Here is a 22,500-nt window from a genome sequence, read left to right on the forward strand (position 1 = left end):
AAACAACTTCAATACATAAACTCGAATCTTCGATCCGCGAGCTGACATCTTTGATTCGTAAACTTAAATTCATCAGCTGGCATTAAATGCAATCGGAAATTTTCCGATTGTTCTACGATATGCTTCATGATTTGAAATACCAGATTTATGGTCGGATGCTTCGAAGTGCAGGCTTTATTGTTCTTATTTATTTTTAAATACTGACCACAAATACAGGGGGAAAAGTTCATTGAAAGACTTTTTTATTTAACAGCCCGGAATGACCCCCCTCCCCCAAGATGTTTTGTCAGATCACATTTCCATGACTTTGTCAGAAGATGTTTTGTCATGTTTCCACCAATTCTAATAATTGAGCAAATTGAACAAAACAGACATAAATAAAAAATATTATCGAAATGCAGGAAAATATTCCACCAAAGATTGGATGTTTTCAGTCTAGTGTACTGTACTTGCTACAAACCATTTTTTGTTTGTCAATTAAAAATTTGAGAATTATTTATTGCTCTTGGACGAAGTTCATAGTAATTAATTTAAACGTGTTGGTCTTTTTTAATGCAAATATTTTGTTTGACCATTTTGTGCTGTTCTTCTTGAAATTTCTGTGACTTCTCAAGTGACTTTTGCACGCTTTCGCTCGTCATTTTCGAGTGATCTCTATTTCTCTCACTCCGAAGTAAAGCTTGTTGCTAATATAATATCGGTTGCAGCGTATCAAAACTAAGGGTCCGTCAGCCCAGTGGTCAGCGCATGTGGTTTTTGATTGGAAAGTCAATGGTTCATATCCCGTGGGAGGAATTTTTTTGTTACCCGCCTCTCGATCGATAGCAATTCTTCCGACATTAATCGGTTTAAGTTTTCAGTTGTGCTTGACTGTTATATTAATTATTTATAAGATCTTCTTAGTCTTTTATGGGACTTTATTGGAGACATTCCCGGTGCCGGTTCTGTTCATGGTGTGTATTATGTACATACCGAGCTTGCCTCCACTTGAAACATTTCGATATGCTAAAGAAAATTTGCTCAGTTGTTGTCAATTAAACTAACAGAAACTGAATTTCCCCACAGTTATTGATTATTCTCTTTAAATCTACATAATTTGTGCTGAATCCTATGATATTATGGTAAATCTTTTTTAAAGTTGCTTTATAGTTTATACACCATTTAATTTTTCTTGGTTATTTTACTAAGATCTTGTTTCTTGATGTCCATGCAAAGATCTCGAATTTCGTACCAATCTTGATGTTTGCATGGCTAATTTTTCTTGGTAATATTTTCTTAGCAAAATTTGTAATTTTATTGTGTGTTTCTTATCTATCTAGGTGTATCAAATTGCGATTCACTGGGTTGTGTCACTAAAACTACCATTTTCATTCCACTACCTTAGCATCTTCAATCGATAAGCTGATGCCTTCAATTCATAACCTGACACTTTCAATCCATAAACAACTTCAACACATAAACTCGAATCTTCGATCCGCGAGCTGACATCTTTGATTCGTAAACTTAAATTCATCAGCTGGCATTAAATGCAATCGGAAATTTTCCGATTATTCTACGATATGCTTCATGATTTGAAATATCAGATTTATGATCGGATGCTTCGAAGTGCATGCTTTATTGTTCTTATTTGTTTTTAAATACTGACCACAAATACAGGGGAAAAGTTCATTGAAAGAATTTTTTATTTAACAGCCCGGAATGACCCCCCTCCCCAAGATGTTTTGTCAGATCACATTTCCATGACTTTGCCAGAAGATGTTTTGTCATATTTCCATAACAAATCGGGTACTGATCGACTATTAGACATTCACAAGTTAAGACAAATTGTCAAATCATTGCGAATGGTGCATTTCATTTTTTATAGGAAAACGAGCACATCTGTCAATCGTGGAGGTGGTATTGGGAGCAGTTGCAACTGTTTCTCAGTGAACAAGAGTAAAAGTGAAAGCGTGGAACAGGAGGAAATAGTGGCTGTGGATTGTAAGGAAACATCAGAGGAGGGAAAGGACACTGCATCAGGGAAAAAGTCAGAATCAGGTGGTCACGACAAACAGGCTGCTGTGAAAGCTGGAGGCGATTATACCATATTGTGTTGTAAATAATTATCAAGGTGAATATAATAATATTTCTCAAAAAAAACTTACATCGAAACGTTCCCTTCAGTTAGAAAATGATCGACCGACCAGATTGAGGACCTCGTTCAAAATGACTTAAAAATAGACCGAAACAAAAAAAAAGACAAAACTGCCTATGATCCAGACTTTGGCTTGTTATAAGTTCCGGTGCGTTCAAAAAAGTGGTTTTGATAAATTAGGGGCCAAAAACATGTTTATATCAAATTATGTTTTAGTAAAGGGCCTAATCAGTTACAGAAACGTAGTTATGTTTGGCTCATTAATAGCCGCGAAGCGATAGCGGCTATTATTGGGGACATCGTGTTTTTTTTTTAATTTCGAAGAATTTGAATTGTATTGGAGCGTTGTCTATTTTTTTAAGAACTGTTCACAAGTTTTCATGATTTTTGAAGTCAAATTTGAGTAGTGATTTTGGTCACGCCGAAACAGGAAGTGGAGCGAAAAAGCGAGCAGTTTTACGTCGTGAAATTTTTTGCTGTAATTTTAAAGTAGAGTGAGAAAAAGGTGGTTGAACAAAAAATCGCTTTCTCACTAGTGGTGTTTTGTTCAAATGCGGCAATTTCACTTTGATTTTAACTGTTTTGTCGATTTTTTGGATTTATTTTTTTCTGGATGGTTTTCCCAATCCATTCATAGTTTATTTTAAACCTACTTTTTGTTTGAACCAAAATTCCATTTTCACTATTGGTTTTTTTGTTCATATGCGGCATTTTGACATTGATTTTCTGTTTTTTTTATATTTTTTGATCCGATTTTTTAGAAATGGATTTCCCAATTCACTCATAGTCCGTTCTAGGTCTAGTTTTTCGTTTAAGCAATAAAAATTCTTTTAATTTTATGTCAGGACTTGTCGTGCTATGCTTTTTTTAATTCGTCGCCTCCCTCGATGACTCTTGCAACCTGACTTCATGGAATTGACTTTTTCAATTATAGTAATTTCTCCTGCTTTACAGTTGAAATTTGTGGGCGTGACGTCATTTGTTCTGATTTTAGGTCAATTGCGTGACCTACTTCATTCCAAAATATGACTTCTAAACCTAATCAATGAACTTCAAATTTTGCGAACATTTAGTTTTTAAAAGTCATTAGTGTACATCTAAGTAGTGCCAAACGTATATGCCCTGATTCCTGAGTTTTAAAGACTTTTTGATTTTGAATATTATTTTGAAAAAGCTGCATTAGGTGTATGTTTCTCATAAAAAAGGCAGTCAAAATCTAATCAAAAAGTCTAGTGGTCTATTAAGGGGCTGGTGGTCAATCTGTCTATCTTATTTAGCTGCTTATTTTAGTTCCTTCAATTCATTGAGGGACACAAGTGTCTTTTTTCATTACTTGTGGTGTCTCATGAAATAAATGATCCAAAATTTTCTGTAGTTGTGTTTTATTATGCAGAATTTAGCTCTAGAATTTTGATATTGAAAACACTACAATGAGCAGCATAAACCAGGTAATTTTTTTGACTGGCAAGCTTTTAATTACTCTTTAACGATATTTGAAACAGTTAATAAGATTGTTTGTGTTGTTTTGATTAAAAAAATGTTTGCTGAACCATAGCCTTTAAAAATGTTTTCTTCGACTCATTTTCTAGTATGTCCACCAAGGTTTCTATTGGCCTTTATATTAGTTTAATGGGAGCGTTGGCCAGTAAGGAATAGGCTTTGAAAATGTTATTTCTTGAGCGAACATTCCCTAACCTTTTTTCGCAAACACTCTTTTTGGGCCTCAAAGGCTTGAAGTCATTACCCATTGCCCATTGTCGCCATATTTTCTCTTTGGAATCAGGGAGTTATATTTACATATTTGACTATATTTTTAAATCAAAAATTTAAGAACTTTGTGTGTTTGTTCTCTGCTTGGTCCCAAATGTTCATTAAGAGTTTTTATTGGTCATATTATCATCAATGGGTTGCTTTCAGCTAGGAAAATTGTTTGGTATTAATTACAACACAATTACTTCTTAGCTATGATTTTTGAGTTTTTTTAAGCAACTCTTTTTCATCCAAACATACCGATAGTTTTTGTTTGGGTCTTCCATCAAGCATTCTTTTAACTAGTATGATATTTTTCATCGGGTTCATTGAGTACCTTGCTTTGTAATTTTATTCGTATCTTTGTGATTTTTAATGATCAAGTTTTATAGTTTTAACTGGTCATAAATGCGGCTAAAACTGATTTGTCAAAAAAAACAGTAGAAAAGCAGAGTTATAATATTGAAGCAAGATTACAAAACAGCAGTAACGTAGAGCAAAATTAAATTAAAAATGAATTCAAATGTTTTGGATATCCACACTGGAACCTAGAAGGCCCACGTTGACATTAGGTGGCCAGTGTGGAAAAAATTGCACATATATGCTCAATTATGTCCCGTATTTTGAACCGTGTTTTGAGATTGAATTGTGAGTGTGTGTGGTTCACGAATTTAGCTCAAATTTGTTTCCACTCACTTTTTACAATGCGTGTTTTTGGGCCTAGCGTACAAACTTGGGAAAATATTTCGTAATGGACAATAATTAGTAGCTAATATCCACGACAAAAGTCACTAGATTCCACACTAAAAAAATGACCAATAGTTTCAACTGACAATGCTTTCAGCTTCCGCTTAAAACTTTTTTCCTAAAATATGGGCACAAAAAACAGTGAGAAGCGCAAGTTTTACACGTTAAAATCAGCTAATTGCTGATATTTTCCAGACTATGCCCTCCAATCAGACCGTTCCAGAGCCAAAACCTCTCTGATCAAACAATTGTGCTTCTCTAATCTGATACCGACTGCTATCTGAGTTCGACTAGGGTCACCAACAAATTGTTTAACTTTGGTGTCTCCAAAACCATCTTTGATTAGATTTATTTTCCTAATCGTTTTCTTCAATCGATCAGTTCATAAAAGCTATGCCTTTTTTACCAAAAAAAATCATTGATCAGAATTTGTTTGACTCTGGAACTTCAAGCTGGGGAAACACAGAACGGGGAAAAAGAAATGATTTGATTTAGACTTCAAAAACGAGCCTGTGCCATGCATGAAAAGCAATGGAAGATGCAGTATAAATGGATTTTGTCTTGTCTGAGTGAACTTTACTCTCATTTTATTCACAGAAGAAATGCATGATCTGCTGCAAAATAAAACGCAACCAAGGTCAACTTAGTGGGAAACTAAGCGGATTTGTATTTCAAGTTTTTTATTTTACATTTTCAAACTGACCGCAATACGTCTCTTTTGAATGATTTTAATTGCTCTCAAACGAAGTTTGTAGCAATTATATTAGTCCTGTCGGGCTTTTTTAATGCGATTTTCCGCTTGACCGGTTTTCGTCTGACACTTTTGACTTTTCGTACTCAAAAACGGGATAAACAGGTAGCGCCCAGCGGGCATTAAGTGCTCTTAGAGCCTTTCAACTCTGTTTCAGCTCAAACTGTTTTGGAGACTTATACTTATACTTATGGTGTGAAGGGCGGTTCTTAGAGGTTGAAGACACCCCACTGTTGACCACCCCCCTATTGCCCCACCGCTCCCCCCACCGCGCTAATGCCCCCCGCCCCATTGATGCCCCCGCCCCCAACCAAACCCCAGTGACCCCCTCCCCCCCCGTCGCTAGCTACTGACGAACAACCGCTTGATAATAAGGCAAATTTTAACTATTTTGATATTTTTTCAAGCTTTTTGAGAATTTTTGACATTTTTTGAATTTTATCATTACTAGGTGTCAAAGAAGCTCCTCTAGGGTTCGATATTAGGTTACTGCAATGTTTCTAGTTGTAATGGAATGGTTTCAACCTTTTAACATCACGAATGTTAGCAGTTTTTTGACAAAACGTGAAATTTTTTTTCAAATTTTTCGTTACTTATGTCCTTGTTTAGGTCTTTCCAGACCCAGGGGCCAGAAAACATCCTAAGGGGTTCAATAATATGTTACTGACATTTTTTTAACGGCCAGGAATAGTTTTTCAACTTTTTAATTTCTCAAATTTCAGCATTTTTTTGATAAAGCTTGCTTTTTTTTCAAGTTTTTTTTTGAATTAATATGTAGTTTTTTTAGAATTGTTCAGCCTCATGAGCCAAGGAGCCTCCTCTAGGGTTTGAAAATCGGTGATTGAATAATTTCTAGTTTAATTAGAATGTCTTGCAAGATTTTAACAACACGAAATATAGCATATTTTTGATATTTTTTCCATTTTTTTCCAATTTTTTGACATTTATAGTCAATATTCAGATTTTTTGAGCCTCAAGGGTCAGAAAACCTCCATTAGGTTTTGATAATAATTTACTGGAAATTTTTTGTTTGTCATGGGTTAGTTTTCAACTTTTTAATATTAAAAGTTTTCGCAATTTTTTTTTGTAAAACTTGGAAGTTTCTTGCATATTGTCCCTTGTTTGGTTTTTTTAGCCTCAAGGGACATGGAACTTCCTCTAGGGTTTCATAATATGGTACTGCATAGTTTTTATATGTAATGGAATGTTCTTAAAGAATTTAATATAACTAATTTTAGCAATTTTTTAAAGTTTTTGCAATTTTTCCGTGTTTTTGAATTTTTTTCCGTAAACAGAGGCCCTGGGACCTCCTCCAAGGTTTGATACTAAGCAGTTGCATAGTTTCTATTGTTAATGGGATTGTGAAAAAAAACATTTTTTCTGACTCCAGTTTTAGTAATATTTGAAAACTTTAAAACTTTTAGTTTTAAAGTAATAAAAATTAAACTTTTCAAACTTTTGGAAAATTTTTATGTTCCAAGCGTATGGATCTTTGAGCCAGTGAAACTATTTCAAGATGGAGCGATACTTGAAATGGCGATACTCGATAGTCTCTCAAGACAATGAAATGGTTCTTAAAATATTAATGTCTTGAATTTTAGCAAGATTTTGTTAAAATTTGTTCAATTTTTTTTTCATTTTTTTGTCCTTTTCTGAGTTTAACGATCATTACTGGCCAACGAAACTTTTCAAGTCACGGAGATGGGTTACTTGACAGAACTTTGGAGACAAAAAATGGTTTTGATTTTTTTGTTGCGGAGTTCAAATCTTTTTTTTAACTTTGCCTTTTTCAGTTTTTCTCTATATGATTTATTTATTACCAAGATTAGAAAATTAGAAGTTGCAGTATCAAATCCAATCATGGAAGATATTGCTGTCTCCTTCTTTCTCTTTCGGTTGGTGTGCTTTTCTTTCTCTTTCTCGTTCACGTTTTCTCTTTCTCTTTCTCTCTCTCTCTCTCTCTCTCTCTCTCTCTCTTTGTTGATTTCGCACTTCAGCTGCTGTTATGAGGCGTAATGTCACCATCTCTGATGCTCTTTATCAAGGAGTTCTAGTTGAAATGTTTGTTTATCATAAATGATCTAGCAGGCACTTTTAGGAAATCATTGTTAATTGCTCTCAGAAGCAGTCTGTAGCAAATATGTTAATCCTGTTTGTCTTTTATGCAAATTTTCAGAGTTAATGGGATGGCTATCAACATTTTTATGACTCCAGTTTTAGTAATTTTTGCATAAAATTTAAACTATTCAAGTTTCTGGAAAATTTTTATGTTCCGACGGTATGGATCTTTATGAGCCTGTGAAACTATTTGAGGCTTGAAACAGGGATACAGGATAGTCTTTTGAGACAATGAATTTCTTAAGATATTACTGTCTTGAATTTTTGAAAAATTTCGTTTAAATTCGCAAATTTTTCCTAAATTTTTAATATTTTTGTCCTTTTCTGAGTTTAACGACCATTACTGGCCAACAATTTTTTTCAAGTCTCACAGATGAGTTACTAGTCAGAACCTTCGAGACAAAAAGTGGTTTTGAACTTTTTAATGCGAAGTTGAATAGTTTTATTTAATTTTGCGTTTTTCAGTCATTTTCTAAATGATTTATTTTTTAACAAGGTTAAAAAATTAGAAGTTGCAGTGTCGAATCCAATCATGGAAGATATTCTTGTCTCGTTCTCTCTCTTTCGGTTGGGGTGCTTTTCCTTCTCTTTCTCGTTCACGTTTTCTCTCTCTCTCTCTCTCTCTCTCTCTCTTTCTCTCTCTTTCTCTCTCTTTGTTTATGCCGCACTTCAGCTGCTGTTATGTAGCGTAATGTCATCATCTCTGATCCTCATTATCAACGAGTTATAGTTGAAATATGTTATGTCATAAATGATCTAACAGGCATTTTTTAGGAAACCATTGTTAATTGCTCTCAAAAGCAAATTGTGCCAAAAATATTAATCCTGTTTGTCTTATGCAATTTTTCACTTGGCCGATTTTTCGTCTGACCCATTTGACTTATGTCTTCAGAAACGGGATAAAGAGGTAGTGCCTTTAGGTCACTAAACCGTGGCTAGCTGTTGACGGAGCCAACCGCTCGCCGGTCGTTTGAGAGCAATTCGCCCGGCGTTAGTCGATTATGTTTAAAATTTGGAGTACACTATAAATAAAACTTTTATATTAAACGAACACCTTTATTTTTAAAATTTTTTGTTTTTTTTGGCAAATAAAGAAGTTGCACATTTGATATCAGTCAAGGTAATTGTAGAATTGCCCTTTAATCGAATCGGTGAAATCGGCTGTTGCAGTTGGCCATTTGAATCCGTGCGTAGCCAAAATTAGTTTTTCATCTTTGTATAAGCGTTGTTACACATGACTCAGTACTGTTATTCATGGAGAAAAAATTAATATTCTACTCGGGGCCCTTAATTTTTCACATAATATAATCAGTCGTCACCTTTTTGATAGCCCGTAAATCTCTTCTACCTGCCCAAAGTTTGATATGTATGTTAAGGGATTTGAATATCAAACTAACACATTTTGAACTTTTTCGAAAGATGGAACACATTTTGCACGCATTGCTTGTGTTTTGTTCTTGATTGGTTTTTATAGAAAATAGATGGTTTATGCTTTGTAAGGATATTTATTGTGAAGGGTTGCCTAGCATGTTGTAACGGCTGCTCTCCTATCGAAAACAAGGAAAGCTTTATTCACCCAATTCGCTTCGGTGGTTTCAAATCTGTTCGGATATGACGTTTTTGCAGTTAAAGTTTGTGAACTGTATTGTCCGACATTCTGTAAAATACCGTTGCGTTAATTGATACTCAATTTGTCCCAAAACTTGTCCTACAAGGTGTCCTACAAACTTGATGCACTCAGAATAAAAAAAAACAATTCCTAGTTAAAACAATCTACTATTTCTAGAGTTTTGGTAAAAATTCAAATTATAAACCCAATATAGGACTAACTTTTCCGCAACAGTTGTAGCGCCGTAAAATGTTTATGACTATGGTGAGTTTGCAATTGTTTGAAATGGAATCTTACAAGATAAACATCCAAGAAAAATAATGTTGATAACCAAAAACGTGTTTCTTAATTGGTTCAATTATGCTAATGCTCGAGCTATATTTGACTATGGTGTAACCAGCAAAAAAATCTGGTTCTGTCTTCTTGTACAGAAATTTGTTTACTTGGGGACTTTTTTCCTCAGTAAGAAAGATGGAGAATGTTGGTAATTTCTCCTTTCAAAGAGTCAAAATGAATTGATCTGTCCGATCATCGAAATGATCTAAACAAACATAACTTGATAACAAATGATTAAAGTACGCACTTCAATTTGCACTCTATGTAATTTTATAGAAAAAAAACTAACTTTTTGAGCTGATCTTAGGTACTTTTTCAAACTAATTTTGTGCTGATGGACACGTCATTCTGCATGTCAAAACCGCAACTTTGAATGGCTGTAGATAAAAATGTCGACATAAAAAATACGTTTTGCCATATCGTCTATTTTGCAGTGTAGATCTTCTCTCATAGAAAGTTTGTTATATAATAGAATTCGAACATATAAATTTTTGAATATTTGCTATCAACAGCACGTCCATTTGCAAACTAGTTGTATGGAATCTTATCCTTTTTTGTAATGATTTGTGTAAGTCGCTCATAAATTGATTTATTGTATTGCTGATAGTGAGGAAGCTTGAGTTTGAGCTCTAGTTTCTCTTCATGTTTGAGTTTTCTTCATGTACCAATAATAGCTATCAAAAAAGTATGTTGACAAAAATGAACAAATCAACTTGGTCTCAATTGAATGTTGCATAAAAAATTGCTGGTCATGCTATACTAACTTTACCGGTTGATTTGGCATTGAGCTCTTTTGTTTAGGTAAAAGGCTTGGCATGAACACATGTGGACATTTGTTTTGAAAATTTGACAAGAAAGCTCAATGAAACTTTTTTACGTTCCTTTATTAGTAAATTAATAAGCGTTATTGCTCTCCTGTTGCTCTTTGGGCTGTGGTTTTTGTACTGATTACTTTGCTACATTCAGTTTTCTATTCTAATTCTGAAGATTTTACGATTCGGAGAGGATTGATGTTTCGAGTGAAGAGTATCTTGGAAACAGCGAGTGTATTCAAAAAAGCAAAATGCTTGAAAACAAAACAAATGTTTGGGTCCACTTGCTGCAGAGCAGAGAGAAGACAGAATTGTTTTTATCATGGGCATTTTTGGGAAGAGAACGAGACAAGTAGGTATGGAAAATGATTTTGTTCAGCAACTTTTTTATTACATGCGGCATTTTCTAAGCACTTTCGCGTTTAAAATCCTTTTTTTTTCAATTAAAGGCGTAAACTGTTATGGGCGTCAGCTTTTTTTCAAGATGGAAACTTTGATAAAAAAGCCCTATGAAATTTTCATACCTCCATTTATTAGTAAATTAAAAAGCGTTGTTGGTCTCCTACTGCTCTTTGAACTATGGTTTTTCTAATGATTATTTTGCTTCATTCGGTTTTTGTATTCTAATTCTGAAGTTTTTACGATTTCAAGAGGAGTGATGTTTCTAGTTTTTTTATTCGAAGAAGAATATCTTGGAAACAGCGTATGTATTTAAAACAGCAAAACGCTTGAACACAAAATAAATGTTTAGGTTCAATTGCTGCAGAACAGAGAGAAGACAGAATTGTTTTTATCATGGGCATTTTTGGGAAGAGAACGAGACAAGTAAATATGAAAAAAGATTTTGTTGAGCAAGTTTTTTTATTACGTGCGGCATTTTCGAAGCATCTTCTCGTTTAAAATCCATTTTTCAGCTATGGGTGTTTTTTATCGTTTGCCCAAACTATTTATAGTCCGTCTGGAACTGTTTTAAAGTTTCAGATCCAAATTTGAGCTGTTTTTATCATTGCGGCATGTTGGACGCTTTTTCAGCAGTTTTTCTTTATTGTTTGTCAAGTTTATTCCGTTTAGAGCAGTTCTATGGTTCAATTTATTTGTTGTGATTGCCTGCCGCTGTAATACGCAATGATTTTGAGCTTTTCTACAGAAACATTAATGAGTGATTTCAAGCAATTTTTTGTTGGTTTTCTTTTGTTTTATATTTTTAGCTGGTTTCTTCTGATTTTAAGCTTCTTGTTATGTTTTTCCTGTTCAGTTTTTTAGTATAGAGCTGGATAAGTTTTGCTCCTAAAAGGTGTCATTGAGGGCTAGACTGGGCAATTTGCCGTGAAATAGTGGTTGCAATTATCTTTTTTTTCGGTTTCTCTCTTTGTTTTTTTTTGTTTGATATGTTTTTGTCATCTTTTGGGTCGTTAAGGAAGCAGCAATGAACTGCTTACCCCAGTGAACGAATTTGAGGTAGAAGTTTATGTTTTTTTCTATCATATTGCTAAAGAAACTCAAAATTTGCAGAGAATTTTTTTAACGTTTTCCTTCATTTGATTATTTGTTCCTTGTTTCTTTTTATTATGAACTATTTGTTTGTTTTTTCTGTCAACTGGTAATCGTTTGTTCAATAAAAACTCATTGGGTTGCAACAGTTTGTGCCAGCATTTTTGTTTGAGTCACAATATGCTTAAAAACTATCGGATGCTGTATCAGTTTTTGACGGGAGATACTTTTCCATCGTTAATTTTTCTACTGTTTTTTCTCAAAATTTTTAGTATTTTCGTTTGGGATGTCCATAATTTCGGTCAGGGTGGTCAATTTTCAATTTCAAGGCGTATCCGGAGATTTTTGGCTATGTTTTTCTCTGGATAAATGAGCGCGTAAGAAAAACGGAAATTCAGAAGAATAAATTTTGGAAAAATTATTTCGGTTATCTAATTCGAAGAGTAGAGAAGTGAGAGTGGTTTCAGGGTGAAGAATGCATGTGTAAGAATTGTTTTTCTAAGCGATCGAACTTTTCGTTCACGGGCGGTTTTTCAAGTTGTTTTTTTAAAGTTCTTATGGCAACAGGGTTTTGTATGCAGAATTGAGTTACATATTCAAGTTCTATTGATAGAGCTTGGAAGTTATTTAATTTAAGGGAGTTTTACGATTATTTCAAATTATTCTAACTATTTTTCTGGTTTTAAGGCTTTTATAGCACTTTTTGTCCCCTTGTAAAATTTTATTGCTTTAAGCTTAATGCTCATCGACACTTTATTTTACAAATTAATTTAGGTTCTTTGGTACAAAGCAGTTTTTATTTGAATTTTGACAAAAGAAATTGATGTCCATTTTTTTCAATTTCTGCCAATTTTTACGGTAATTTCTGTTGTTTGTATGCTTTACGGGTGTTTACAGGTGTTGTTTGTGTGCTTGTATTGCATAATATATTCCGGTTTTCCTGTACAATTTAAAAATTCAAATGAAATCTCGGAATGCTTTTGGGTTGATTTATTTTTTAGCTGAGTTTCATGTTGTTATTCCAACACAGAATGATACTTCCTCTTCTTTGAAGCTTACTGTCATCGGATACTAGGTTTTTGAAAAAAAACAGGTTTTTGGCGATTACGGCACCGAGTTGTTTCCGAAATTCTTCCGCATATGTTTTTACAATTCAAAGAATTTGAATTGTATTGGGGCACTGTCTTTTTTTTAAGATCTGTTCACACATTTTCATTATTTTTGAAGTCAAATTGGAATGGTGATTTTGAAACAAAAGTGGAGCGAAAAAGCGAGTGGTTTTGCGGCGTGAATTTTTTTTCGCTCTAATTTTAAAGTAGAGTGAGAAAACGGCGTTTGAACAAAAATTCGCTTTCTCGCTAGAGGTTTTTTGGTCACATGCGGTAATTTCACTTTGCTTTTTACTATTTTTTCAATTTTTTGGATCGGATTTTTTTCTAAATGGTTTTCCCAGTCCATTCATAGTTCATTCCAGGTCTAGTTTTTTGTTTAGTCAATGAAAATTCTTTGAATTGTACGTCAGGACTTGTCCTGCTATGTTTTTTTGTTTCGGATGCTCCTTTTCGTTTCACATTTGTTCAAACAGCTGAAAAAGTCGTTATTAATAAATGGTCAAACTTAAATACTCATCACTGTAATACGTTAGCGGAATTTACGCTTGTAAATATATTATAAGTCTGAAAAAGTTTTATAAGTGTTGTAAGTTTTAAAATAAAATTTCAGAATTGGATTGACACTATCCAATTGGTTCATGCAAATAAAAGATGACAACTAAAAAAGTAGAATTAACTGTCCAAATATTTTTTTTTTCATTGACTTTCATGATGAAATTTAATTTCACAAATTTTAACCCAGACATTTTGAGTTATTTTTTCAAAATTTTTGCACGAGGGGCAAAAATAGATATTCAGAAGAAAAATATACATCAATCTCAGCTCTCATGATCAGTAGAGGCCATTGTTATAAAGCTGAGCACTTCTTGTAAATCGTTGCCTCGGGAAGCTGTTCACGTACAATCCGGACTCGGCTGAAAGAGCCCTTTCAATTTTGGCCATTGCTGACCTTCGTTTTAGTGACTGCAGTATTTCCCTGGCTGATGATGCTGATATGAGGTTACGTTCACCAATTCTCTCTTCGGCTGACCTAAGTGCTGATTGGCTGAAAATATCTGCAGCATTTAAACTTGGTTCTCTGAAGCTGATTTGCGTGTCAGATCTCTTCCCAAACACACCTGAACAAAATGGAATATCTCAGCTTAAAATGTGTGTTTTGTTTTCCTTCATTTGAATAGCACCTCTTATAAGAACTTTGAACCTCATAATTTGATTTCCCGGGTCGAGGAAAAATTGGAAAAATATGTAAGATAAGCGGTGAAAAGTTGTTGTTTTCACCGCAAATTTCGTACATAATTTTCCGGGGAAATGCGGTGAAATTATATAATTTCCCCGCTATAATGAGCGGTGAGTCACACTGCATTTCACCGCCCTTACAAGGATTCGAACCTCTCACCTCCTGCATGTCATCCACTTCTTCATACACTGTGCCATCTCTCACTAACAGCCAGTATTATTGTTTTGAATATAAATTAAATTCACTCCACTTTCTGTGAAACATGCGCGGTGAATTTTCGTAAGATTTGCAATTTTTAGCGGTGAAATTATATACTTCAGCGGTGAAATGTGTTAATTTTCTGTACGTTCACCACTTACTCTAGTAGTGAAATAACATAAATTCACCGCTTAGAAAAAAATGTCAAAAAGACGTAAGATTAAGGGGTAGTTTTAGGGGGTCTTAAATATAACAATTCCTCCCTTACTCCCCGTTAACTTCACCGCATTCACTGCTGATCGCACACAATTTTAACTCTTTTTTCCAAGTGGTGAATTAATGTAAGTTCACCACTTTCACCCATAATTTTGCGTTAAATGGCGGTGACATTTAGGCCCGGGTTTTAGTTATTCAAGCCTTCAAAAATTTGAGAACAGGTCATAAAAAACTAAACTAAGCCCCTCAGAAACGCCAAAAAGATTTTATTGCTATCATCAAAACGATCACCAAGGCCAGAATCTTTTGTGTGATTGTTTTTGAGTTTCCTATTTTTGCAAAAATTTGAAAATTTTTAGGCATCTCAGTCTCATTTTGCCCCCAATTTCATTATTTTTGCCCTGTCGTGTCATTTGTTCCTCCTGGTGATCTATCTAAATGATTTGGTTTCTCAGCTACCAGTTTCTCAAAGTGTTCCCCTTCAAGGTAAATTACAATTTTGCTAATTTTGTAACATGTTGATATCCTGCTAACATTTTTTTCCTTCAATTATACAGATAAAAGTGCCGAGCAAAAATCAGTGATTCTCATGACTTGCCTAAATTAAAGTTGCACTAATAGGTCTATTAGGTTTTCCTTATTTCAAATAAATTGTAGCTGCATTCATGGATGTATGCCATTTTTGCTCCCTGCGCTATATCAAAACGTTTTTCAATATATTTGGATTTACCTAAAAAGAAACAATATGTAAAAGTACAGAAAATTCGGCTAACCGTGAACAGGGTTTGTCTGTTCGTAGCTAATTAGTTTTTTATTTTACTCAAAAACTGTCACCAATAAAGGCGAGAAAACCATTTTTTAGAAGAGAACTTTCTTTATAAAATTAAAAAGTAAATTTCTCTGCAAATAAGCAATTAAAAGTGATGTTCTCTCATTACTTTTGCCGTAATTATTAGACATCCTTGATCCTTGCAATGCCTTGCAGACACCATGAGTTTGAACATTTGGAACTTAACCTTCTCTGAAGCCCTAAGTTTGCGTTCAATCAGATGTCGGTGATCTGTTAACATTTATTTTGCAGGCCAAAAATAATGGAGCGAATCAGAAAATTGAAAATTTGTATCTGCTTCTAGTTTTAATCCGTTTTCTGACAACTGGATTATAGCTGTATGTTAATGTTAATGCAAAAAAACGAAGCAGCATTAAAAAATGAAAACTGTTCAGTGACGATTGTTACATTAGATAGATATTCGGTTTCCGATTTTAAAATCTAATTTCAACTTCAGCTGTAATAGTTGTGAACTCCTGGTTGTCAATTGTACAAAAGTATTTCAACTGTTCTCTTGCAGAAAAGACAGAAAAAATGGTCAAATTGTTGATAAATTAAGATACAAAATCTAACCTATTATTTAAAGAACCATCTTTTGTGTTCAAAATGACATTCTCTTGTCTTGACTGTCTCAATTTTGTCCCTAAAACTGAATGCTGATACCAGTGTTTGACTTGAACTTGAACTGGAAACAAAACCGATATAAATTGAGCGAAATGGCTGCTCACAAAAAAGAGGCACTTGAATTGCTTTTAAGAAAAAACATTATTTCAAAATAAAATTTTAGGCTAAAAACAGTTCTGTAGCGTATTTAAGATCTTTCGTTTGTTTTAAAAAAGAAACAAGAGGAGAAAGTTACTGATGCTACAAAACGTTCAATTCTATATGCTATAATGTTGATGATTCTAATTTTAGCTTCTAATGCTTCTTTTTTAAACTTTTTTTATCACCTTGTGAACATTCGTTTTCAGTTTTGCGATTGGTTTTGTCATCTTCAAGTTAATGGTTTCATCAAAACATTTATCTTCCAGAATTTTTTTAAAAAAATTATCCGGGTTTTGGGGTTTGTTTTGTTAATATGAGTTCAGTTCTGCTATTTTTTCTCAACTGAATTGCAATGTTACTAGTCTTCAGTGTTTCATTGAGAAGATTTTTGATCACTACATTTCACCTCTCCGTGCACCGAATCCCGGAATTCCTTCCGGTAAACCCGGGAATTTTAGCGAATCTTATCTTTTCCCGGTATAGATTAGGCTGGTTAACAAATACGGTATGGTTTTTGCAAAAAATGCTCAGCAAAGTAGTTTCAATTTTATTTTTTTTTCGAACTAAAGAATTTTTAAAGATGTTTCGGACATTTTCATCTTGTGGAGTGGGCAATGGGTGTGAAGCAGTCATAGAAACGTAGTAGCTCCCAAACAAAGTTTGAAGCAATTATTTTGGTATCTTGTCTTTTGCACAACATGGTAAATCGATATGTAAAATATTTGTTTATTTTCAAATAATGCGATTTTTCTAAGGTGAGGGCCTCGGGTGCGCATGAGGTGCACCACCCCCCCCCCCCTCCCCCTGCCCCGTTGAGACGCCGGTTGGTCGGTTTCCCCCCGCTGGGCTTTTGTGCATCTCATGTTGGGGACGTCTTCGGTCTGGTTTATAAAAGTAAGGTTTTCGTACGGAAATTCACGATTATTTCAAATAAGTAATTTTAAAAATAGGTCTTTGTGTTCAGCTCAGAGAGTTGTCCAAAGTGAACCCTGATGAGATTCGTTTTTTCCCTGCTTATCTGTGGGGAATCCGATTTTTCCCGAGAACGCTGATAAGATCTGGGTTTTTCCCCGGGTTTTCCTGTTGGGAATCTTATATCCCCCTGAAACCCTGATAAGATGCAGGGGAAAACCTTGGGTTCTCCTGGTAAGTTTCCCACTGGAAACCCGAAACCCCCTGAAACCCTGATAAGATGCAGGAAAAACCTTAGTTTCCTGGTAAGTTTCCCGCTTTTTTCCCGGTTTCCCTGCCAGGAAACACGTGTTCCCGGAAACCCTGCCGGGATCTTACTCAATTTTTGCATATCTTACGAACACTGGAAAGTTTCCCGGTAAGTTTCCCGGGTCTTTCCTCTGTTTTTCCTGGGTCTTGCCGAGAAATTTTCCGGGAACTTATTAAGATATCCGGGAATCTGTGGACTGGGCTTGTTGCAAAATTCATGAAAATACTTTAAACGTGTGAATATTTTTGAGGAAACAGTTCAAGATGCATATACCAAACTCCAAGTGAGAAACAATAAGAACGTGGTTGGAATATACATAGCATAAAAATTTATTTCGCAAATAAACAATGAACGAATGTTATCAACACACCAACAACGTGTCAAAAAATAGTTCAAAAAGTGAAAAAAAACAGATTTCAAGTTTGCTGGTGAAGAAAAATTCAAGACAGCAGTTTGATGTCCTAACTATTTATAATTAGAATACTTTTTATTCAAAATTTCACGCAACATATAAGGCTAAGACTTTGCTCGGCATTATTTGTAGCGCTAAGGAAGTGCTGGGCAGTTCTTTGCGATTTGGGTTTCATTAAATGAATAGTTGATGTCTTACTTTTGAGACCTCAAACAATTTTAGCTGATTGGTCTGATCAATTGTTTGCTTTTTTTAGAGATGCAGGCTGCAAAAATAGTTTGATGACGAGTTCATGGAGTTGATGATTTTCTGCAAAAAAGGATATTGTCGTTTCAAAAATACCAAAATAACAGAAGTTTAAAATTTTATATTTTTGTTTTTTTTTCGTATGTGGCAGTACCTTACGTGTCACCAAGTTACAAAACAATTTTCATTGCATAATAGTTTTTTATTTTAGAATCTGGCAAATGCGCATGGTTTTTGCATTAAAGCTCCCATTTAAATTGGGAGTGCAAGAAAAAAGACAATTTTTTTTGTGAATATATTTTGACGGCTCAAGCGTGTATTCGTGATTCCTTCTATTTTAGGTTGGAGAAAAATCTCTACGAAAATCACAAAAAATAAATATTATAATAATGCAGCTTCGAAATAAGCCTGATTGTTCGGGAAGAAAACATTATAAGAGGTGATATTCCGGTAAGAATTGCTGAAAATCTGTCTCTATTCAATTACGAAAAGGGACACGTAAACAGAAAAAAAATGCGAGAAACTTTTGTATCTCAACTTTGGCACGCCAAAGAAAACTGTTGATTTCAATAGGTGGAATTTCAGATCAGCGAGTAGGGACTAAAATACTTCGGAGTGTGCCTCGGATAGTTGATGCTTTTTCTGCGCCCCAAGCGCATAACTGATATTTTTACATACAATTTTACTAAAATGTGTGAGAAGGGACTGCATAACGTAGCAGGGACACAAACGGAAACAAAACGGTACTTATATTTCTGAATGCTTTAAAAATTTGATATAAACTGGTCCAGATTGTGACTGGATAATTCTTTCCAAAGACCTTCAGCAAATTGCATTCGCTTGCAATATAACTATGAATACCTTTCTGAATGATATTTTCCAGTTCATATCAAAACTCACTATCGTTTCACTATCGTTATTATTTATGACTTTAATTGGGGGGCACCCTGTTTTAGCGTAAATTGGTTCAGGGAATGTAATGTTTATTTTGTTGAGATGTTGACTTATGCGATGATTGTGTTCGACCGATTCTGTGTAAGAAGAAACAATGATTAACCGATATTAAGAAATGAAAAGATGTTCAGTCGACTTTAATGGCCAGGGTTGCCACATGATGAACAAAGTTTGTAAGAGTCAACCAAAGGTTGACCGAAAAAGATTGAACTACCATGATTTTATCAATAATTGCAGGCATGACTATGACTGATTAAAAATCAAAGCTAAAATATCGCTGAGATTCCTTAATTCTCGACTAAAATCAGATATAATTTTTTTTAACTTCTTGACCTAACTAAAGATGTAAAAAAATTTTTTTACAATACTACGGGTAAACTTTTTAGACCCCTCACAAATTGGAGTAATTTGACCAAAACGACAATTGAATTAAAATGTATGTGAACAAATTGTCTGCTGATTATAAAAAAATATCTAGAAGCCAAAATCTACTCAAAAGTTGAAATTATTATGAGCACTCTCCTTTATGTGGTAACTAGTTTGTCTCCAGTTTGCCATATGACTTACAATATATTGCCAAAAAGTTACCTACATCAAGAACATTTTTAAAAAGCTGCTTCAAACATCAAATAATACAACATTTTGATTTCTAACCAGTTCTCTAGTAAAGGGAAGTTACGCTTTTAGGTTTTCATATATATGGTAGACAGTTTATGAAGTTTTGAGACAAATTTTTAAGGACATCTGATTCAAGGTTTTGACCACTTATCTTCCAATTTTTCCAAAGTTTCTCTCGATTTTCGTAGTTCTTGCTTCACAATTACCCATAAATTTTCAATTGGATTCAGATCGGCACTATTTGCCCACAATTCCAGTAACTCCTCTTCTTTGAAGAATTTTTTGACAATCTTTGCTTTATGCACAGAAACATCATCTTGTTAAAAAATGGGGTTTTTATAGTGCATTTTTTTCATTATCTTTCAACGATTCCAACCGAACTAAGTTCTTTAGCTTGTTCGATCATCTAGCAAACAGTGTCCGCTCATCTAATGTTTTATAACCCCCGAGATAAGTGATTGCTTGCGCAACCTCAAAATGTTGCCAAGAAATCTCGATTCATTTCTCCGAACAACCCGAAAACTTCCTTCGCTAGAGACGCCCCGAGCCTTGTACACTTTTGCTGTAGTGTGTATGCATAGTGTGCTATCTTGATACTGCTATCTTGATTTTATGATAAGTTACTTTTGTTTTCTGACTATAAAAAATGGACAGTTCCAATTCACAAAAAGACCTCAGCTCAGAAAGGTAACATATTTGATCTCTACCGCGAAGAACTGTTCACGGCCAGGCCTCTCATGCACCGTGCAATGTGATCCAAAACTTGGGAGTCGGGCAGCTTCATCTTATTTGTCTCAATGTCATAGCTAGTGTAATTTAATTCAAAGCTCAGTGCAATAAGCGTGTCCTGAAAATTAAACATTGTCTCTCATTGGTCAATAAATCCCTCGCAAGAAAATTACTCACAAGAAAATTAACTTCAGAAATCGAAAATTTTGTCTAATTTATTTTTGTCTAGACATAGCAAAAAGGGATATGATCAGACTATGGCAATAATAAAAATACAGAAATGAAATATCATGGTTCAGTGCTGATATACTTTGGCACTAATCCGGGAGTTAAAGAATTGTGTTTCTTTCCGAATCTGAAGTACCAGGCCGAATCGAGTTCTAATGAGATTCATACGATCGCACACTGTTTCTACGGCGCTCAAAATTACATGCACTGGACTACCTCAAAAACGGAAGACATCGGAGATGAATGATCAGAGGTCTATTCGGTCTGAGCTGGTCAGATCAAATGTCATTTTGGTCGAGGATAGTCTGATCAGAGATGCTCTCCGTCGGCCAATCTCAACCAGGGTTACAAAAGTGTAAAAAGAGAATGTTTTTTAAAGATCCTGAGCGATATGTGCGAGTAAACAAACTATTGACCTACCAGTCATGCCGTTATAAATGTCCAAGTCGGACATTGCTCGTGTTGAGGGTGTGAAGAGGGACAGGAAGAGAATGGAGACAGTGACAAAGCACATTACAGCAGAAGGCAGCAATAACAGCTGAGCATTGAGAAAAATAGTATTTTGTGATCATGCTCAAACGTCAGTTATGATTCACCCTATGTTCACACAAAAAATGACACGTCTTTCCCATTATACCCCCCCCCCCCCCCACCAACCTTGCAAGACTCCAACCCGTCAACTTTTGTTTACTTACTACCTGTTACCTGTGGGCACAAAACTTCGATTTAAACCATTTTTATGAAATTGTCCATAGTTATGTCTTAACTACTGGTGTGCGGGTGAAATAATCTTAATTGGATCTTTTCAGTCCCTCTGCAGCTTAGAGGGTTCATATTATCTGCAATCCCCCAAGCGTACGTGCGGTGTTTTTACATTAAGATTTAATGCTCAGTAAATGAGGGCTGCATAGTCTACTGGGGGGGGGGGGGTTTGGGGGGAGAGACAAACGGAAAACTTAGTTTTAAATTTGTATTTTTGTTGTAAGTAATATTATTCACAATACCTCGAGTTGTTTAGTTAGGGTTATAACCCCATCGACATTCAAAATAACTTTAACAAATTAAACACATTTTTCTGAATTTTATGTGTGTGCTGAGATACTAATAGCATGTAATTTTAATTTTGTATTTATTTTCCGTAATTTTTTTCAATTTCAAAATGACTGAAAAAAATGAATACAATTTTCCTTCTTAAATGTTTTCTCAGAGGAGGATCACAAAATGCCAACTCCTGAGGCCATTTTCTCTATTTGATGTTGTTTTTGCAGACTAAAATCGCCAACTGAAAATTTCAAAGACTGTTTTAAAACTGGGTAATCGGCTTTCCTCTAAATCAATTAGCCTATTTAGGTCAAGTCCATTTGGTAAATATGTCAACGAGATAGTAGCACACTTAATGATAAGAGAGATTGGAACCGAAATAGAAGGCAGCGGATGTAAAAGTCTCGTCTGGAGCTCAGCCTTCAACCTAATCGGCAACAACTTTATTGCGTCATCAACCAGTCTCGATTCAAACCCAAGCGGATAAAAAATTTGGACTATTTTAGACATCGTTCCTAAACAACCAGACCCAAACCCCAACCCACACTAACTCAAACCCATTCCCGCCCGCCCTACACACAAACAAACAAACACACACACACACACACACACACACACAATAACAAGCATATATATATATATATATATATATATATATATATATATATAGATATATATATTACATATATATATATATATATATATATATATATATATATATATATATATATATCTACTTTTATATACCCGAACCGAGGTTTCAACCCCTATTCCACCCCTAATTAGCGGGGATTAGGGTGTAATCCGTTTTCACTGTTATTTATCGGGGAAAAGAGTGGAAGAGTGTAATTTTAAAAAATTACACTTTAATTACACTCTTTTGTCCACTCTTTTTACACTCTTTGTAAAGAGTGTAATTAAGGGTGGAATTATAATAGATTACACT

General features: G+C 34.6%; 1 protein-coding gene and 1 long non-coding RNA gene across 2 annotated transcripts; one reads left to right on the top strand and one right to left on the bottom strand.

Annotated features, from left to right (window-relative positions):
• The first annotated feature begins 1,868 nt into the window (after window positions 1-1,868).
• On the top strand, window positions 1,869-5,320 carry LOC142357650 (uncharacterized). Its single transcript, XR_012761684.1, has 2 exons — window positions 1,869-2,110; window positions 5,126-5,320. It is a non-coding gene; the product is annotated as an uncharacterized LOC142357650 (long non-coding RNA).
• Window positions 5,321-13,511: 8,191 nt separating this feature from the next.
• LOC142357649 (uncharacterized) lies at window positions 13,512-21,821 on the bottom strand. The gene is made up of 3 exons (XM_075409209.1): window positions 21,743-21,821; window positions 20,934-21,051; window positions 13,512-13,977 (listed from the first exon to the last, which is right to left on the bottom strand). Exons 1-3 carry the CDS (start codon window positions 21,752-21,754, stop codon window positions 13,691-13,693), a joined length of 417 nt encoding a protein of 138 aa, XP_075265324.1. The 5' UTR covers window positions 21,755-21,821; the 3' UTR covers window positions 13,512-13,690.
• Window positions 21,822-22,500: the final 679 nt, after the last annotated feature.

Source organism: Convolutriloba macropyga, unplaced genomic scaffold (assembly GCF_964194025.1).
Source record: "Convolutriloba macropyga unplaced genomic scaffold, txConMacr16.3 SCAFFOLD_4066, whole genome shotgun sequence".
NCBI lineage: Eukaryota > Metazoa > Xenacoelomorpha > Acoela > Convolutidae > Convolutriloba > Convolutriloba macropyga.

Excerpts from the sequence above, each read along its gene's own strand:
- LOC142357649 (XM_075409209.1), bottom strand. Across the intron at positions 13,978-20,933 it reads CATTTATAACGGCATGACTG|GTGTGTTTGGGAAGAGATCT; the intron begins GTAGGTCAATAG and ends CATTTTGTTCAG.